A 20415-nucleotide genomic window follows, 5' to 3' on the forward strand; every position below is an offset into this window, starting at 1 on the left:
TGAAGATTTACAGCATTCATGAGTGTTGGCGTATAACAGAGACCTTAGAAGTGCTTTCATTTACTAGAATTTCTATGAATTCTTTATGTCTCTCCTTCTTTGTATCTGTGTTTCCGTGTCACCTTTTATTGGTGCATACATTGCTGACACCGAATAGAAAGTTGGCTTTGATTTTCTTAGTCGTGTACAGCTTCTTGTGATGGCTCATTTTACTCACGTGCCATTTTTGCGTCTGCGTGTTTGCTGTTTGTTTAACATGTTTTCCTCAGTTTCAGTTTTATGTTTCTCACAGCTACAAATTATCTTCTTTCATTCTATCTTCTTGCTTCTGCAAAAAAAGGAAAAAACACATAAAAGAACAAATTTTTGCAAGTGAGCAACATTAAAGTGCCAGTAGCAGCCCCATGAAATTTAAATGAACTGCTGATAATCTTCTCCCTCTTTTCTCTCTGTTTTTCATTCGCGTCTCTTCTCTGTGTCCCCTGCAAGAAGAGGAACGGCAACTCATCCAAGGTCCATCAACAGGTGCCGTAATAGGAGCGATCCTCGGTGCTCTCATCTTCATCTGCATAGTCATCATCGGCACCATCTTCTTCATCCGCAACCGGCAGGAGGACGCAGAGTAAGTCTTCATTAGCAATCCTGTATCTACTTAATCGTTTATTTAACCTCCTGAGCAAAACTAATCCCCCCTCGAGGACTAAGGCTCATTAAGACTTGTTACATGTCATGAGGGAACCCACCAGAGGAAGCTCTGTGATAAATCCTGACCTGAAGTTTATAGCATGAGGCTGCTGGGAGATTTTATTCCCAAAATGTTCTGCTCTGAGCTCCCATTTCAGCTCCTGCAGTTCCCCTCCTGGGCTTCAGCTGTAAATGGAGATTTATTAAACTCCAGTTTGAAGGAGGGGTTTTCCAATCTGAGGCTTCTTGTAGAGGCCTCCAGTAAATTAACAAACATGCAGCTATTGTTTACCGCCTGTTTGCTGAGTCAGGGGTTAATTAGATTTCGTTGGAGACGCCTTGCTGATGCCGTGCAGCTACTTCCAGTAAACTGATGCAACAAAAAAGATGGAATTTATGGTGATTACTAAGCATAAATGATTAACCATAAATAATGCTTGCAGAGTCAGGGCCAGAGTAAACATCTACTGAGTGATTAATAATTCTGATTATGGATAGGAAAAGAACCTCTGTCCAGTGGCGGTCCTAGCCTGTTTGGCGCTCCGGGCTAACACTCCCTCTGGCGCCCCCCCCCCCCCCCCCCCACACACACACACACACACACACACACACACACTCACACACACACAAATCATATTATGGATTGTACATTAACATAAAACTGTTGTCAAAATTCACCAGAGAAACACACACACACACATATGAAGAGAGAGAGAGTATGCATAGTATGCAAACGGCTACCAAACAGCCATCATAATTCGTCATACAATGAGAACAGGACAAATCAACAACTGACAATGACTAATTAATATTAAAATCTGTAACATAATGTATTGTTTGGAGTTTAGTCTGTTACTGTTACTATTTTTACCATTTCTTCTTGGAGCAACTGTAACGCACATAATTTCCTTCCTGTATCTTTTGCTCGTTTCTCCTCCTCTTCTTTTCCCTTTTTTCTAAACTGAGGACCTGATGACTTTGAACTTTTCTTGTCCATCTTCCATTGGTTTTAATTTTGCACTCCAGTATGAACACCCATTCCCCAACCCGAGGATCACCACAACATAACCTAACAGACCTACACCTTAGTTCACAGATTCACTTTGTCTAGGGTGTATTTCTGGGATTTCACACAACCCAGGATTCAAATCATGAATACATAATTTACAACATTATGAATGAAATGTGCTCTACTTGGAAGCAGCCGCCCCCCTCCCCTTTCGACGGGTTGTGTGTGAGACTTTAAATCATCAAACTGTAAATTATAAATTTTAAATTGTTATTGATCCCTTTACCCCGAGTCCTAAAGCATATATTTATTTTCTTACTGTTCTTATATTTATTGTTTGTTTACTTGCACTGCTGTAACTGGAGTCTCATCGTCTCGTCTCTCTATATACTGGACTGTATGTAGCGGAGATAACAATAAAGTTTACTTTGACTTCAGCAGCGAGCAGGCGCACCGAGGGCTCTCGCGCTCACTTTTCACGTATAGAATTTCGAAAAACCATCGGTGCAAATTATAAGTCTGTATCATAATGTCTGGTGTTTTTGTGTTTGTTGTTTTGTTTTTATTTTGTTTTATTTTGCGAGTTGGTTATTAGATGCTGCTCCAGCCAGCCAGAGAATCCCCCGCCGCCCCGCCCTCTCCTCCCTGTGCCGCAAGGGAGTAGAGGGCCCCACTCACCTCTTCACGGCTAACTGCCCCTTAGTTTTATCTGCTCCTCAGAAATCAAGAGTTTTGGGGAGGAGGTGTGGATGTGCGCTGTTGCCCAGCAGTCAGATGTTCATGTCACATCTGTCCGCTCTATTCACCACACATATCACCTCTGGGGGTAGCTAGTGCGTCTTCTTACACATCTGTTGGGGCGGAGGTATGTGTGTGTATGACTGGGCCTGAGTTTGGGACTTGTTGCGCCTTAACCCCTGTGGGACATGGCGGAGGGTTGCTCCTCTTACTGCTCCCATTTGATCGTTACTGCCTCTTTGTGGATGTCAGTAGTTGGTGGTTCGGTGCACATGGTCAGATGATCTGGCGTGTTCACTGACCTGCTTCCTTGGAGGTTGTGTTTCAGGGTGGCTCAGGCCTTGTTGTGGTGGGGGTCTCTGGGGGGTGTTGGGCTGTTATCAGGAGCCTGGGGCACAAGGCCTCTGGGCCCGGTCCTTGGCTCGTGTCTGGTGGATGGTCAGCTGCCCATTGCTCCCAAGGAGCTCATTGCTCCTTTGGAGCTCTTGCCCTGCGGCCATGGGGGATCTGTCTTCCTTCTGCTTCGCTGGGCATACAGTTATTATTGTGACGTGCAGCCTCTTCAGTGCTCTTGGTGGGCTGCGGACGGCCCGGGTCTCCTGGGCCTTCCTCTGTCTGGTTCTGGCTCCCAGGGGCCGTGTTGCGGCGTCTAATCCTCTTTATCAAGTACTTTCATGACAAATGCACACACACTTTGTTTGTTTTTGTTGTTATTTCTCTGTCAGTTGGTTTGTCTTGATTGTGTTTTGTTACGAATGCAGCAACTGATGACCTGTCATGTTTTATTTGTACTTGGTCCTTTATTGTTATGTTTATTCCCTATTTTTCTCTTTTTTCTTATTCTTTCTCTTTTCTCTTCTCTTTTCTTACGCCTGACAGCTCTGCATTCTTACACTCCACATATATAAAATAATTAAAAATAAATAAAAAACAGGTGAACAAGAGAAGCCTATAAAGTTCATAGATCTCCTCTCCTCAGATGTGTTTGGTACAACGATGCACTCAGACCATGGTTCTGCTTGTCAAAGCTGCCGGACAGACCGGGTTACTAAAAAATAAAAATAAAAGTTGTGTCTTACCGGTGTCAGCAGCAGCTTTCAAAAGGAGCAACAAGGTGAGCAGTCTCCATTTTGGCTTTGCATCACATTTTTCACAGTTTCTCTAACACTTGGTGAGTAGTTTGGCTGTTTGCAGACAAATCGTTGTCTCTGGTGACCACAGCAACCGGCTCACAGCCAAAGTGATCACACGAAGATTTTCAGTCCAGTACTGCACACCTCTTTCTCTACAATTACTCACCAACTGGTCACAGAAAGCATTTTCCCAAGCAGCCAGAGGTCTCTGCAACCAGTTGGGGAACATGTTTTTCTATTGTGACCAACAAACTGGCCTCTAGGCTGGTGTGATGGAGGCCTAAGGCTACCATCTGTGATTAGCATCTATATTGGTTGATTGTACTATGGTTGCTATGTACAGACATGGATACCTGTAGTTATTACTTAGTAATGCTATAATTTCACTCTTCAAACCTGAAGAACAAATGTTTTGGACTGCATATCAAATAGCATAATTTGCTATTAAAAAGGCTCAAAAAGCACCAAAAACATGGTCAAGAGGTCGAGTACTATGACTCATGTTATTACCCAAGCCCGAGAGCTGCTGGCATTTGTCAGTCAAAGCAGCCACAGCCAGAAAGAAAAGATAAGTTATAAAAGGAAATTAGGTAAAGAGACCAAAACCTTTTTTTGTTTGTTAGCCACACAGGTCCACATGTTTATTTCTGTAGTAAAATTAGACATTTTAACATCACAGGCTATGGTGGTAGATGCTCTTTTGTAACCAGCTTCAAGTGGCCACTCCAAAAACTTCAGTTTTTGGCAGTTTAGCATTGGCTTCATTTTTCAGCTCTAAGCATGATGCTTGGATGAAACTAGGGTGAATATTGGAGCCCAGAAACACAACTCCACGTGAATGAATGCTGGTACTGCATTATTTCTGCTGGGTGATAAGGTTATTGTTGTTATTTTTGACTTGTTAGGAGAGGCTTTACTGTGTCTGTGGTTTCGTAGAGGCTTTTAAAGGTTTCTTAAATGAAGCTGTGGATCTTATTTTCAAATCCTACGTGTTGACGGGTTCTCCAAGTCCATCTACGGTAGCACGCATTTTTAAAAACGCTTTCTAAAGTTGATTTCTTAACCATCAGTGCTTGTTTTTCTTTAACTCAAAATGTTTGGGGTTTTTTTTCCCTCATAGTGCTGAATTTTGTAAGAAAAGAATCTAGATTAAATGATAACAGCATGTGACATCTTTGCAGTTTGACATTTCAAGACTTTATATTTCTGTGATCTCTCAGTGGCCCAAGTTGTTTCTCCGTTGAATACAAAGAAATCTGTCTTAACGAAACAGAGATCAATACCACATTACCACTTTGTCTTTTGTCCAATCAGGGGCCCACCCAAGCACAAGCCCCCTCCCCCAGTGAAGGCAGGCAGCTCAACAGAAATGGTGAGTGGTCGGCGCGGTTTCAGATCAATCCTTATTGTCACCACAATTATATTCCACTCACACACACAAATACACACACAGTCCATTTGGACACTCATGATGGGGCTAATGGCTATTGATCGGAGATCCGAGTTGGCTTACGTGTGCCGAAATAATTAGCTTGGATTTTCGTAAAGAGGTCCATTAGAGCACTCCTCTCCTCGCCATGTCTGTTACTTTACTCCATCACTCACATTTTGATACGCTTGAGCCACGTTATGTAATGTGACTAAAACTCTATAATTTTATGTTGATTAGATTGTATAAAAGATGTCTAAAAGGCTATAAATGCCTTGGCTGAAAGGAAGGTTCACAGGGTTCAACAGTGGAGGTTTATTAGGCATTTACAGGATTTTCTACAAAGCGCCGACTGTAGAACATGACCAAATGACAGCATTATCTCTGTAGCTCTATATTTATGCATAACTCTTTGAGGGCAAGTCTCGGCCAAGTCACAAGGCTTTTCTTTTAACATTTTTCTTTCAAAGTTGCTATCAGTGGGAGTTTTTTTTACATATCTTAGATGGTGTTCTTTTGATGCCTAATGATTGAATATTCCAGCCGTATGATCGTGCAAATGCAAATTTTGAGGGAGCCACATCTGTTATCTTGTTAAATAAAGATAAATGTATTCAAACTTTTAACTTTTTATAGTTAGAACCAGCATTCCTATCAATTATGATAACCCTGTGCTCGCCAGTGTCCTGTAATTGAAATCTTGGGACAAGACTGCTACCGCTGGGTGTTTATAGAGAACGTAAGAAGTCAGCTTCCTTTGGAAGAAAAAACTTCAGGGAGTTTTGTAATGCCTAATTAAACAGGAAAGTGGTGATAAGATAAGATAAGATAAGATAAGATAAGATAACCTTTATTAGTCCCACACGTGGGAAATTTGTTTTGTCACAGCAGGAAGTGGACAGTGCAAAAGTTATGAAGCAAAAATTAGAATACAATAAGAATAAATACAGTACACAACTGTACAGAATAGAATAAAATAAAATACTATATACAGTAGAATAAAATAAAATAAATATACAATAAGATAAAAATAGAATACAAATACAAATACTATATACAACTGAGTAAAAATACAACAATGACAGAAAGGATTATTGCACTTAGTATTATTGCATATGTATGGATGTGTGTGCTTGATCAGTTAAAGTCTTTATTATGGAGTCTGACAGCAGTGGGGAGGAAAGACCTGCGAAATCTCTCCGTCCCACACCGTGGGTGCCGCAGTCTCCCACTGAAGGAGCTGCTCAGTGCTGTCACAGTCTGCTGCATGGGGTGGGAGATGTTGTCCATCAGGGATGACAGCTTAGCCGCCGTTCTCCTGTCACTCACCACCTCCACTGGGTCCAGAGGGCATCCTAGAACAGAGCTGGCCCTTCGGATCACCCTGTTCAGTCTCTTCCTGTCCCCAGCAGAGATGCTGCCGCCCCAGCAGACCACGCCATAAAAGATAGCAGAAGCCACAACAGAGTCATAGAAGGTCTTCAGGAGTGGGCCCTCCACTCCAAACGACCTGAGTCTCCGCAGCAGGTACAGCCTGCTCTGCCCTTTCCTGTAGAGGGCGTCTGAGTTATGAGTCCAGTCCAGTCTATTGTTCAGATGAACACCAAGGTACCTGTAGCTGTCCACAGCCTCAATGTCCATACCTTGGATGTTCAGTGGTTGCAGTGGAGAATGCTTGTGCCTGCGGAAGTCTACCACCAGTTCCTTGGTTTTACTGGCATTGATCTGGAGGTAGTTCAGCTGGCACCAGTCCACAAAGTCTTGGGTCAGTCCTCTATACTCCTTGTCGTCCCCATCAGTGATGAGGCCGACTATTGCAGAGTCATCAGAGAACTTCTGCAGGAAGCACTGGGTGGAATTGTGGGAGAAGTCTGCAGTGTAGATGGTGAAGAGGAACGGAGCCAGAACCGTTCCCTGTGGGGCCCCCGTACTGCAGACGACCCTGTCCGACACACAGCCCTGAGTCCTCACATACTGTGGTCGGTCGGTGAGGTAGTCCAGGATCCAGGTAGTGAGGTGATGGTCCACTCCAGAGTTCACCAGCTTGTCCTTTAGAACCGAGGGAAGAATGGTGTTGAAGGCACTGGAGAAATCAAAGAACATGATTCTCACAGTGCTTCCAGCGGTCTCCAGGTGAGCGAGGGAATGATGTAGGAGGTGAATGACGGCATCATCCGCTCCAATGCCAGGCTGGTAGGCAAACTGAAGTGGGTCCAGTGATGAGCTTATTAGGCGCCGAAGCTGAGCCAGGACCAATCGCTCCAGGGTCTTCATCAGGTGGGATGTCAGAGCCACCGGCCTGTAGCTGTTGAGGTCCTTGGGGCGTGAAGTCTTTGGCACTGGTACAACACAGTGAAAGCTCCATTTTAGTAGAATTTTGCTATAAAATGTGATAAATGTTCTCAACAGCATCAGTCATTTTTTGAACAGACCTTCATTTCCTTTTGCAAATAAAATACGCCAAACTTGTCAGTGCAATATTTAGTGGTCTAGATTAGATTAGATTAGATAGAACTTTATTAATCCCTCGGGTGGGTTCCTCTGGGAAATTCGATTTCCAAAAAATATATATATATATATATATATATATATATATATATATATATATATATATACATATATATATATATATATAATACACACACACACACACATATATATATATAAATACAGAGACAATATAAATAAAATATACGAAGGGGATAAATAGAATAAATAGGAATAAAAATAAAAATACAAGTGAATTGCACATTTCAAGTATTGAGTCTATTGCACCGTTGACTATTTACAAAAGTATTGCACAAGGTATTGCACAGTGAGGTGAAGAGGCACTACAGCTTAGTTGTTCCCCCCTCCTTTGTCCTCCTGTCTCCCCTCCCTCTCCCCTCCAGAGAGGAGTTAAACAGTTTGATGGCGTGTGGGACAAAGGAGTTTTTAAGTCTGTTAGTTCTTGTCTTTGGGAGAAGCAACCTGTCACTGAACAGACTCTTCTGGTTGTTAATGGCCGTGTGCAGAGGATGCCTGGCATTGTCCATAATGTCCATCAGTTTCTTTAATGTCCTTTTCTCTGCCACTGTCACCAGAGTGTCCAGCTTCATGCTGACCACAGAGCTAGCCCTCCTGATCAGTTTCTCCAGCCTGGATGAGTCCTTCTTTGCTGTGCTGCTCCCCCAGCACACCACAGCATAGAAAAGTACTCCAGCAACCACCGACTGGTAAAACATCCTCAGGAGCTTCCTGCAGATGTTAAAAGACCTCAGCCTCCTGAGGAAGTACAGTCGGCTTTGGGCTTTTTTATACAGGTGCTCTGTGTTGCATGACCAGTCCAGTTTATTGTCCACCCACAGCCCGAGGTACTTGTACTTGTTGACCACCTCCACCTCCTCCCCCTCTATCTGAACCGGCAGTGGACCTGCTCTAGACCTCCCGAAGTCCACAACCAGTTCCTTAGTCTTTGAGGTGTTGAGTTGCAGGTGGTTTGTGTGACTCCATGCGACAAAGTTCCTCACCAGACTTCTGTACTCGTCTTCCTGATCATCCCAGATACACCCCATGATGGCTGTGTCGTCTGCAAACTTCTGAATGTGGCATAATTCAGAGTTGTAGCAGAAGTCAGAGGTGTACAGGGTGAAGAGAAGAGGGGACAGCACAGTTCCCTGTGGTGCTCCTGTGCTGCTGACCACAGTGTCAGACGTGATGTCCTTCAGCCTGACGTACTGTGGTCTGTCGGTGAGGTAGTCGGAGATCCAAGCCACCAGGCAGGGGTCCACCTCCATCCTGTTCAGTTTTTCCTGAAGCATACAGGGCCGGATGGTATTAAAGGCACTGGAAAAGTCAAGAAACAGGATCCTGACCGTGCCTTTTCCCCCATCCAGGTGTGAGTGGGCTCTGTGTAGGAGGTACAGGATGGCATCCTCCACTCCGACACCCGCCTTGTATGCAAACTGTAGTGGGTCCTGGGCATGTTGTACCTGTGGTCGGAGGAGGTTGAGGAAGAGCCGCTCTAGAGTCTTCATAAGATGTGACGTCAGTGCCACCGGTCGGAAGTCATTCAGCTCATTGGGCCGGTTCTTTTTGGGGACCGGGACGATGCAGGATGTCTTCCATAGGGCGGGCACTCTCCCCAGTCGCAGACTAAAGTTGAAGACTTGTTGTAGCGGCTCCCCAAGTTCAGCAGCACACGCCTTTAGCATCCTAGGACACACCTTGTCTGGGCCTGCTGCCTTTCTGGGGCGAAGCTTCCTCAGTTGTCTCCTGACCTGATCCACTGTGACACTGGGAGATGTTTGGGAGGAGGGGAGGGGGGGAGATGTCTTGCTGCTGAGAGAGGGATTGGAGGAGGGGGGTGTCATGGTGTCAGGAAGGGGGGGAAGCGAGGGAGGTAGGAGAGTGGGGATTGGACTCTGTAGTGAAGGTGAGGGTGGGGGGGTTGTGGGCTGGTCAAACCTGTTGAAGAAGTTGTTAAGTTCGTTTGCCTTCTCCACAGTCTAATCACAATCTAGATTACAGCAGTTACTTTGACGTTATTATAATCAATAAAAACAACTGATAAGGCTTTAAAACAACAGCTGAATCGCTGTAATAATCTTAGATCTCTTTTAAAAGTGGAGTGCTCTTTAAGCATCTGAATGCAAAAACTGTGAGCAAGTTTCATAGTGCTAGGATCATATGTGAGCTAGCATGGGCAGCAGAGAGCTAAACTTCCCACGTGAAAAGCAAAGAAAGGAATAGAAATTGAATTTTATTGGCCTTTTCATTCATTTAGATTCATAACAAATTACCAGCAAATGAAATTATTGAGGTCTTGAACTGGATGTCTTTCAATCATAATCTGGATATCATGGCTGCACCTAAAAACTGGCCTTCATCAGCTCAAGTTTCATCACTTTCCAAACATCAAATTAAGTTGTGCAGAAACACAAGTAGACTTGAGCCATTAGGTGAGGACACTTGCCTGTTAACCCTCTAAGTCATCCAGTTTTTGATATGAGTTGGTTTTAAAGATTGTTTTTTATTTGTTCCCTGATTGCTAAGACATCTGAGAACAATCTAATAGAAACTAAAAATGCATGTTGCGTAGGGTTGCAATTAGCAATAGGACAGGTGGCCTCACATTTGACTCTGTATACTGTGTATACTTACATACAGAGCAGTTCATGGTCAATTCAAACACTGCACGTTCATCTGGCTGCAAAACAATCCCAAATCATCACCCCTTCATCATCGTGCTTCACACTTGGTATAGCTGGTAAAAGGTGCATGAGCTTAAACGCTGTGTGGCACTACCCATTATGCCTAAACATCTCTACTTAGCCTCTTCTGTCCAAACAACATTGCTCAAAAAATCTTGTGGTTTGTTTAGATAAACTTTGCAAACCTAAGCTGTCCTGTCGTGTTCTATATAGAGAGAAGAGGCTTTCTCCTAGCAACCCTTTGAAAAAAAGCCATACTTGTTCAGTCTTTTTTAATTGTACTGACATAAAGTCAAAAATCAAATAGATTAAGATGTAGCTCTGAGATGTTTTGCAATTACTTTGAGCACTGCATCGTCTAACATTCAGATTTTTATCTGCTGGGCCATCCAATCCCGAGAATATTGTGGCATTTTGTTAACACACACCTGAATGGTCCAGACCAGCAAGCTGCCAAAACCTCACTTAGCTGTTATTTACCCTCTTAATTGCTATAGAAACATGTGGGTGTTGTTCACAGGGCCGCACAAAGTCCTGTGAAAATTCTTTTTCACATGACTGTAGGGTTATGGTCGCCAGCAGTCAGTAGGATAAGCCCAGTACGGTCAACGTGCCGACACATTTACACCTCAGACGATGTTCAGTTTTTCAGTCAATAGCCCTTTTGTTCCATTCACATGCATTTGGTTTGTTATAGAACAATGCAGCCGACTGAAAAGAGCAGCATGCATTTTCTATAAAAATCATCTGAAATGGCTCAGCCATGGAGATAACTAAGTAGACTGCGGTGATAATTCAGGCAGACTTTCGTCCTACATTAATATTACAGATGTTTTTACAATCCGTCACTAAGTTTTTCAAATGAAACATAAAGTAGTCAGCTGAGGTTTCTGAGGAGATAACAACAGAATGAAAAAATAAAGACAAAAGTAAGGTAAAGACACCATGACGTAGTAGCCAAATAATCTTCTCTGAGTTTCGGGTTCATGATATCATGGTAACCCTCCCTAACCTACCACAGCTTGACTACAAGTACTGTTCAGCTGGTGTAAAAAGAACCAAGGGAGACTTCAAAACAGATACACGATAACCTCCAGGATAAAGGTACAACAGTGCAGACACACCTCCCATGGCTTTCTGAATGAAAATGGGCTCCATGGAACAAGACCCCACTTTTGAAAGAGAAACATAAAAAAAGCTCAGCTGTTTGTTCAAATGCATGCTGACAGGCCACATTGCTTCTGGGAGAATATTCTTTGGACAGAAAAAAAAACAAAATTAGAGCTTTTTGGTAAGTCGCATCAGCTTCATGTCCACAAAAGAAAATTTTCAAAGAAAGATCAAAGGAAATCCTCCCTATGAAATATGGAAGAGGCTTACTCATGTTAGAAGGTTGCTTTGCTGTGCCAGTCGCAGGGGTGCTTCAGTCTGTGCAAGGCAGAGAGAAATCATAAAAAAGACGAGTATTTGTTGAAAAAGCATCTGAGGCTGCCTAAATCACAGTTCATTGATTGTCCAACAAGCTAATGTCCCAAAATGTACTTCTTAAAGCACCAAAGGATGGACATGAAGGAAACCCTGAATCTTTCTGAAGTTTTATGAGTCCCTATTTTAAAGCAGTGTAACTGCTCTTGCTTGAAAGTTGCTGATGTCTTGAAGATGTACGCAAGTTGTTCTTTGGCGTTAATGCACGACAATACACTAGTCGTGGCAAAACTGAAGCCGATCTCACTTCAAATTCATCACATGTGAACGCTTGTTTACAGTGCCTTAAAACACTATTATTTACGGACAGTTAGTACATTTTAACCTCAATCTATGATAGTTTCCTAAACAAAACGAGGAGTTTTGGTGACTAAATGTAACCAAACAGTGAGCTAAAACCAACTGAACCAGTCATGCTTTCTTCTTATGTGGACGTATGTGTCACTCAAGAATCAACATCAAAGGATATATTGTGCATGTTTCTCTGAAGCCAGCCGTTTCTGAGACAACAGCAGTATTTCGATGCACTAGGTTGATTTAGCATGTATGGAAAGCGGTGAAACTGGCAAAGCACAAAGAACAAAGCATGCATGAAAACTGGAAGACGTGAAGTTTGGTCAAGCAAAGTTAAACTGGACTTCAAAGTGTAACCCCATTACAAGTTACCGAGAGAAAAAAAATACAAGAAAGGCTTGATTGCAGTGATTGCCTTTAAAAAAGGTAAGCTCCAAAATATTAGGCTAAGCCTCCTGAATTTTCCTTCCCTGCCCCTTTCATTATTTAAAATAATGTTATGTTAAAATCAAGCGAAAGCTCTCTCGACAATTGAATTACTGACATGTGGAACCCAATTATTTTTTTCAATTTTAACTTATTTCTGTGAAAATTCTGATTATTGGCCGTAGTAACAAAACGGCAAAGGTCGTGTGCTGAAAACATCTTTTCATGCTTGTAAATGAAACCACTATGAATCATTGTGCGTGTGTGTACATCAAATACACACACGTGTAAGAGTGTGTTATTCTCTCACAGGTTACATATTCTCACTCTAAGATCCTATTTTATTGCACTGTTTCCACTTTGCTCTCTTCCCTGTGTGTTGATGTGGTTTCTGTACATGCAGCTCAACAAGCCATCAGAGCCTCCCACAGCCACAGAGACGGCGCCTCTCAGCCCAGGAGAGGTTTACTACGAGCCCACAGGGAGAGAGCCTGTCACTGTAACTATAACACACATAAATATGCACACACACACACACGCACACAAACACGCTCGCAGATACAAAAGCACGTTTTGCTCACTGACACATGAGCCACACTTCAGCCACAGGGGCTTCACATCTGTTTGGACAGCTACACACTGTTGTGGGGACCTCATGGTGTTTTCACTTTGTACCAATCAATCAACTGTTATTAATATTAAGCTGTGAATAATTACTTGAACTTCATAAAATGGTATTCTAATTAAATGTAAAAATGAAAGTCTTCACAACTTCCTGTGTTATTCCATAATCCCTCTGGTATGTAAATGAGTTGTGATAATTACTTAAGAGACATTCTGTAGTCTTCAGGTCAACTGATTTACATATATTATTGACAATCACATACAGTTAATTCCAAAAGTATTGAGACCTCTTTGCTTTCTGCGCACTTTACTGGACTGTAGGTTTAATTTTAAATGGATAAAAATTGTGCTTTTACCCTTTAGTCTACGCTTAATATAATAATAATCAAGTAAAAACATGCATTTATGTAAAGTACTCATACTTTTAATTCAGTGTAGAAGCCCCTTTGGCAGAAGCTTTGAGTTTTCCTGTAACTGTAGATGCTTGCACACATGGATTTAGGCGGTTCATCGTGGCGGATCCATTTCCAGACTGAATGAAAGCAGATGTTAAACATCTTCAGTCCTTCCACAGTTTGGGGGCAGGAGGGGTTAAATTTGGGCCACTTAATGAAAGTTAGAGATTCACATGTGTAGCAAAACTTACAAGGTACTGGCGTGATTGTTGGGGTGAAAAATCACCCCAGTCTCAGGACAAGCGCACGCTTTAAAATGTTTTCTTCAAGGACTTTTCTGTGTTTGGCTCCATTCATCCTTCTCTCTTCAACCCTCTATTTCTGCCCAAAAAGTTCAATATTTGCCTCATCAGATGCTTTCAGAGTGCATTAAATGCCATTTGGCAAACTCTGAGGAGGCCGCCATGTGCCTTTTAGTCCAGAGTGGCTTCTGTCTAGCTGTTCTAATGAACTGCTTTCCAGCATGTTCTCCTGCATCTGCAGAGCAATTGCGGAGCCAAAGGTTACATAGTGTTTTCTATTTTAAAAGACGGGGCCAGTTCCATTAACATCTTTATGGGAGGCAGGGAAACGTTGTACATTTTTTTTGCATGGCCACAGCCAATGACATCAGTGGATGCAACTTTGGGATCACTGATAGCACAGTAACAGCTCTACACCAACACGTTCGTCTGTGAATACTTCCTCACATGTTGGTTTTTGCAACTTTACTTGTGCGATTTCACATTCAAGAATTGTACCTAAACTATATCCATTCAATTCTATTTACCGCATGTGGAATCCAATCAGGTTTTTAAGGATTAATTACAGCAAAAATTAATTACAACAAACACTAATTACAGCCTTCAGGATCCCACCAAGTGCCGGACGTCCACGATGGTGTTTTGGGGGGTAAATCTGGTCAGTTCAGCCTTTAAATAGATGTCACTTTATGCTGAGTTTGATTGCAAAGTTGCACGTAAAAAGTTGTCTTTATTGCACATTAGAAATAATTCTAAAAAGTTTTCTTGATGTCCTGCTAACAATCTGAAAGGACTTTGGTAGAGGATCATTAGGGGGTCCTTTGTCCCTCTTGGGGGGACACTCCCACAGGGTTTAAATCTGGGACTCTTCACCATTTGACCTTAGAACTGAAGAAGCTTCTCGGATGAGAGGTGAAACGTCTTCAAGCAACTCAAAGAAGTCCAGACACTTTTCTTTCCAAGCTCCTTAGACTTCGATGACCTGGATGATTGAGAACCTTCATAGACAAAACCTGACAGGACAGCTTTTCATCTTTTACCATTTTAACAGTTGTTGTTTAGCTATGTAGCAACACTCTTAAACAAACATCATTTCACCTGAGCGCAGTTTGCATTAGATGACAGCGAGGGTCTGAATTCTTTGATGTCACAGATTATTACCTCCACTAAGGAGGCTGCTTTCTTTTCTGTCTGCAAACTCGATAGCTCAAAAATTTTGAATGAATTCTGATAAAGCTTTGTAGGATTTCAGATTGGGGTGATGTTAACAAGAAAATGTGGCTTATTGGATTAAAGTTGACAAAAAACCTTATAATTGATTTTTACTGCACTATAGACTTAAATTATGTTTTAAAAGTAGGTACAGTACTGCCCAGAGCAAGCTGTGGTAAAAAAACAAAATTTACAATACAGTAAAGTGTGCAAAAGCTGAATGCTTTTCTGAATCCACTCTTTACATAATATCACCTTATAACAATTATAATAGTAACTGATAAAGTATGGGATAGTAAGCCTGTTTATGTGTCCACTTTGCAGAACCTGGACGATGAGACCACCGGAGCCCTGAACGGCAGAGCCCCTCCAGTCAAATACGACAAAGAGCGCAAAGATCATGCAGCAGACGGTCACCATAGCAATGATTTGGATTCTTCTAATCACGAGGTGCCGGCTGCCAACATTTCTCGTGGCGAAAGCTTTGTTTCTCCTGCCATGTACGTCTAGTTTTGGCAACCGGAACACCACGTCACAGGCATATGGGCAAATTCCAGGTCACGTTATTTAGCATGAAAAGTAAAGGCAAGCACACGTTTCCGCCATTTTTCTTGTAAACATTTACAAATGTTTAAAAAGTTTTAGTCCACACATGATGAATGTTTTCAATTTATTTTTATTTACCTTTCTTATTTAGTGGGTGTTATGGGTTTAAATATTTTCTCACTTAATATAAATAGTTTTTTTTTTTAATCTGTCGTAATGGTACTTGAGACAAAGAATTCGGTCAGTTAAAGTAAAAACAGCTTTTTTTTAAATTAATTTTATTTTTTAACCTCTGCCAACTGGAGCCAACTGGAACATCTTGCCATTAGCTTTCAGACAACCTAGAGCTACAATACAAAACATCGTGACAGACACACGCACATAGTAATCCATGATATTAGAAAACCAGAGAGCCAGTGAAATCACAATTTACAATAATTAAAAAAGTTAATTAGATGGTCAAGAGCTTGTGTAATGCACGTGAACTGGACTACACAGTGCCCTACTTCTGTGTAGTGTTAGCAAATTGTTTGATTTGCTATCAGACACAATATGCAACATCTCGTGCGATGACCACACGGTCAAAAAATTCTTGTTGTATGTGAGGCTGCCAGTCCTGAGCTCTTCAGTTCACATCTGTGGAAAGTAAGTTCCCCTCTAAGTCAAGATGAAACACCAGGGAGCCGAGTACTACAGGGGAAGTAAAACAACCACATCTGAAGTCCTTTCAAAGCACTCCTCTTTTGCCGCTGCTTGAGTTTAGACGAGGCTGAATTCAACCCCAGGAAGTCCAAAGCCTGATCATCTGGCTCTCCAGGCAGCTTCATTAATCGCTCAAGACATTTGAAAACACATTTCAGTTATTTGTCAAGTCCCAAAATAACTGTAAAAAACCCCCCAACTCATCCTTGCCCAGATTACGGTCCAATAGAGAAACATTCCACTTTATTATGTTGTCAAAGAGCCTCATCTGTCCCTGCAACTGTCAGAGCGACGGGGCTGCTCATTAGCGCTAACGAAGGGGAAGTGACATCATTTTCAAGCTCTGTAACCTGGCAACATCACATCATTTAAAGTCCACGATTCATATTTGTTCTTGTTAATTGCAAGAGTCGGTAAGAGTGTGGGCTGGGGAGTGAAGGAGACTAAAGAAAAGCACACACGCAGGAGTGCACACACACAAACAAAAAGCCTCCACCAATTTTTGCTTTCAGTCCTCTAACAAATCACACAGTTAGAGTTGAGGAAAACATCATAAGGAATGTATTACAAAATGTGTAAATGCTCGGCATATATTAGAAGGATACTGCCATTACAGCCATTTTAACAGATTAGAATGGTCACAAAATCCGATATATGCAGATCATTTCGCACATGTCGAAAATATGCAGTCTGCATTTTATCCAAGAGTCGACTTGAAAGGGAAAAAAAAACGCGAAAAAGAAGGCGAGCGACAACTTTGCCTTCAGGCTGAATCAAGAATTGGTCTTTACAGATGTCAGATGATGGTACCAAATCATGGACAGTGTAAATAGTATTGATAATATTGATGAATAATATATTGTTGGTGAAATGTGTACACATAAAAAAATAAACAAGTGTAAGTGTCATCAGTGCCTCTGTACAGGGGATGGAAGTTTGTTAAATGTCAAACGAGCGACTAAAAAAAGACAAAACAAAGTGTATATTACTATTTTGCTTTTCACGGGTGCATCAAGGTTGTCACTTAATACTAAAATGTTTTTGAGTATATAAAAAAATGATGTGGATTTTACTCCGTGTTCATATTACTCTGCATGGCATGATCGGTGGCTTGTTGAAACATTTTCCCAAGGCTGTTTGCGGAATAATCTTCATTTGTAAAAACATTTCTGAATGTCAGAAAAGAAAGCTGTTTTTCATTTCTGTCTCAATGCATCTGTCATACTCATGCACACCACGAGTCCAATTTAAGTTGAGAGAGCGGGATATTTTTTTGTTTTTATTTTTTCCTTTTTTTTTCCGTCTCACGACGGCTCCGCGAGCTGCCTGTTTTAGTCTCGAGCACTAATCTTAAAATGCAGTCAGCATGGAATCGTCGTCTCTTACGGCCACTGAGCCCAGCTCACACAAAAATACGCCAACTTTTTTTTCTTAATCTTGGGTTCTTGCTTCAGACTTTGAGCCGCACAAATCTTTCAGAGCCATCGTGTTTACTGTCAGAGGGCAGAGAAAGGCGGGCAGCTGATAAACTGCAGATTTGTCAGCAGGTATAAAAGTTAATGGAGGTGTCACGTAGACATAGATGGAAACAAAAGAGAGAGACAGGGATACAGTGGTGCATGGTGAACGTAGATTGATAGAATAATAACATAAGATTAAGGAAAAACTGGAAGACTTATGGGAAATTAAAACAACAAAGTAGAAAAATTCTGATCACAGCTTTCACTCTGCACAGTAGACGCCAGATGATATTTGTTTTGCCGACATACAGTATGACAATCATTTGTTTTCTTCATATGCACTATGCTTAGTCATTATAATAGTCCCACTTTATGCTGCTACATTATCATTTGTCCCCAAAAGAGGCATGCGTGTTTTCCAAATTATGTTTACAGTTTTCATAATGCGACAATTAGCTGAAATTAGCTGATTTGCTAGCTAATGTATAGCTAAATCCGGCCAGATGGAGGATAAAAGAGGACTTCTAAAGCAGCAAATAGTGTTAAAAGTTTTTGTTGCATACCTACTTTGTCCCACTAAGATGTTTATTCTCATTAGAGGAAATGTCTGCATGCTGCATGGGCCTATTTCCATATTTTATAAGAAGAGTCGCCCCACATTAACAAGTATACGGCCTTTTGACTCGCTTATATGGTGCAGTGTCAGACAATCGTATATGATGTATTTTATAGCCCCGACACAGAACAAAACTGTCATAAAGGGAAGTCAGTGTAATGGTTTTGCTTTTTTGTTGCTAAATTATTTTCACAAAATGAATGAATATTTAGTTTCCTGTGGATTTATTGTGTTTAATGCGTTAGCCAGGAGGCTGTTCTTGAGAGATTGAGCAAGAGGGAAAAGACAATCATTGGGACCCATTATATCAGAGACCAATGACTCAGCAAACCATTCAGTTCTGAGTTTCGACTCTGCCGTCTCATTTAAGGATCATTCGGTTTTTCCCAGAGCCTTGCGTTTAATAGAGTTGCTTCATTGTGAGGTATCTGGAATTAGATTGTTGCCATTTCCAGGAATAGATATGAAGCTGACTCATAAAATGCAAACTGCAAAAACATAATTCGGTTTACACTACAGGCTGCCAAACAGCATGGGTCCACAGTTACAAGATGGTTATCGGAGGTAAGTGCAGTGATTTTACATGGATTATCTGTCAGATAAAGGCTCCGGCTTCCTCCCTCTGTGAGAGGTGCAGTGTTGCCTTTTGGCCCAGGTGCTTTGCTCAGTCTCCCCACTTCCTCTGTTATTAGTTCAGCTCCAGAAACACAAGCTGTGAATGCCAGTGGTAATATTGTTCAGTCTGTATTCAGTCTCTCATCCACCCTCTTTGTTTTGTTTTTCTTCTCCGATCTCTCGTTCATTCATTGTCATCACAGCTTTTTATCACGGAGCCAGACGTGCCTTCTTTATGTTATTTTTAGCTTTTCAATTCTCACATTTCTTCTCTGACAGTAGAACAGATGACGAAACTGGGAAATACACAAACACGGGATGTGTTTGACATTGATAGTGACAGTGCTAAAACAGAAAAAACAACAAAAACACTGGAGATCAAATCATCTTATGTGAGTGTTTATTGGGTTTTCTTTCTTTTATTTTGTGTATCACAGATCAATTATCATTTTGTATGCTTTTTGGGAATCCTATTGTACATGTTTTACAACTCATTGTCTTGTCAAATAAAATGTAAACCCAAAAGACAAGAAGCCTGTGTCATTATTACCTCTAACATCTTCCCAGGAGCCAGAATTAATCTGAGCGGTTAAAGATGTGGCGAGCCCAAAGATTGTGATTAATATCTTCAGGTAATGTTTGTCGAACATCTGGCAATGTTTGAGCTTCGAATTTGTCATTTTGTAAAATTTACTTGTGAAAAGACAACTTTTGCTAATGATTGTTAGCAATTATTTTATATTCTTGTATTCAGTTTATTAAAAGGTGGCAGTGACAATCATCATGACATCACCAGGAGTTTTGAAACCTCACAAATGTTAGCATTTTGGCTAAGTCAAAGGGGATCATATGTGGATGACAGGTTAAAGTTACCAGCTATTACTAGCAAGTTTGGCTAACAAATGCTAAAGTTGCAACTTGAGATACACATCTGCTAATTACTGTACTAATGTAAACTTTTAGCATACTGACTTATAACATCTAGGCTTGTTTTCAAATTTAGAGGAAGAAAGAGACCCTGAATGTGTGACGTCACTCCTGCAACACGCTAAAAAAACAAATGCACGTGGCTGTATTGGTTGTGGCAGGCAGCAAGCAGTATCATGTGTGGCTTTACTTTTCAAAATGTGATGTAATTCTCTCTGCAACATTTGTGGTAGCCATGATAACACATCTAATCTGAGGAAGCGATTGGTCAAATGCAAAATATGTCTAAAAGCTGAAGAGTGTACCTACTTGAAAGCCTGAAAGCCAACCTCAACAAAGGACGAGCAATTAACGTTAGCACGCCTGTTGTCAGTGTACAAGAAGTTGAACCCATGATGATAAAACTTTTAATGAGGCATCAACAGCTTCATTGACATCTTCTTCAGGTAATTAATTAGGTAGTTAGATAAGTTGGCAGAGAAATGGGGCTCTTTTCACTGTTTTGTTTGATGTTTTAATTTAGCACTTCCTTTTACACTAGCTGCAGTCCAGCTGAAGGGAAGTCAGAATTTCCCAGACTGGAATACTTCAAGTTGGATTTCCAACTGGAAAAATGGCGGCTGTGA

General features: G+C 41.5%; 1 protein-coding gene across 2 annotated transcripts in view; it reads left to right on the forward strand.

Moving 5' to 3' along the window:
- pvrl2l (PVR cell adhesion molecule related 2 like) overlaps positions 1–19379 on the forward strand; it is a 341306-nt gene extending 321927 nt beyond the window's left edge. Inside the window, exons 7-10 of one of the 2 annotated variants that reach the window (XM_086279062.1) lie at positions 493–622; positions 4879–4936; positions 12794–12889; positions 15248–19379. In XM_086279062.1, the coding sequence (XP_086135188.1) occupies positions 493–622; positions 4879–4936; positions 12794–12889; positions 15248–15433 (470 nt within the window). In that variant the 3' untranslated portion in view covers positions 15434–19379. Of the gene's footprint in view, positions 1–489; positions 623–4878; positions 4937–12793; positions 12890–15247 lie in introns of both variants that reach the window. The other variant, XM_086279061.1, reaches the window with a different exon arrangement.
- The last annotated feature ends 1036 nt before the right edge of the window (positions 19380–20415 follow it).

Source organism: Aulonocara sp. 'chitande type north' Nkhata Bay, linkage group LG22 (genome assembly GCF_057382095.1).
Source record: "Aulonocara sp. 'chitande type north' Nkhata Bay isolate Kocher_YH1m ecotype deep benthic linkage group LG22, A_spYH_male_GT1.1, whole genome shotgun sequence".
Lineage (NCBI taxonomy): Eukaryota > Metazoa > Chordata > Actinopteri > Cichliformes > Cichlidae > Aulonocara > Aulonocara sp. 'chitande type north' Nkhata Bay.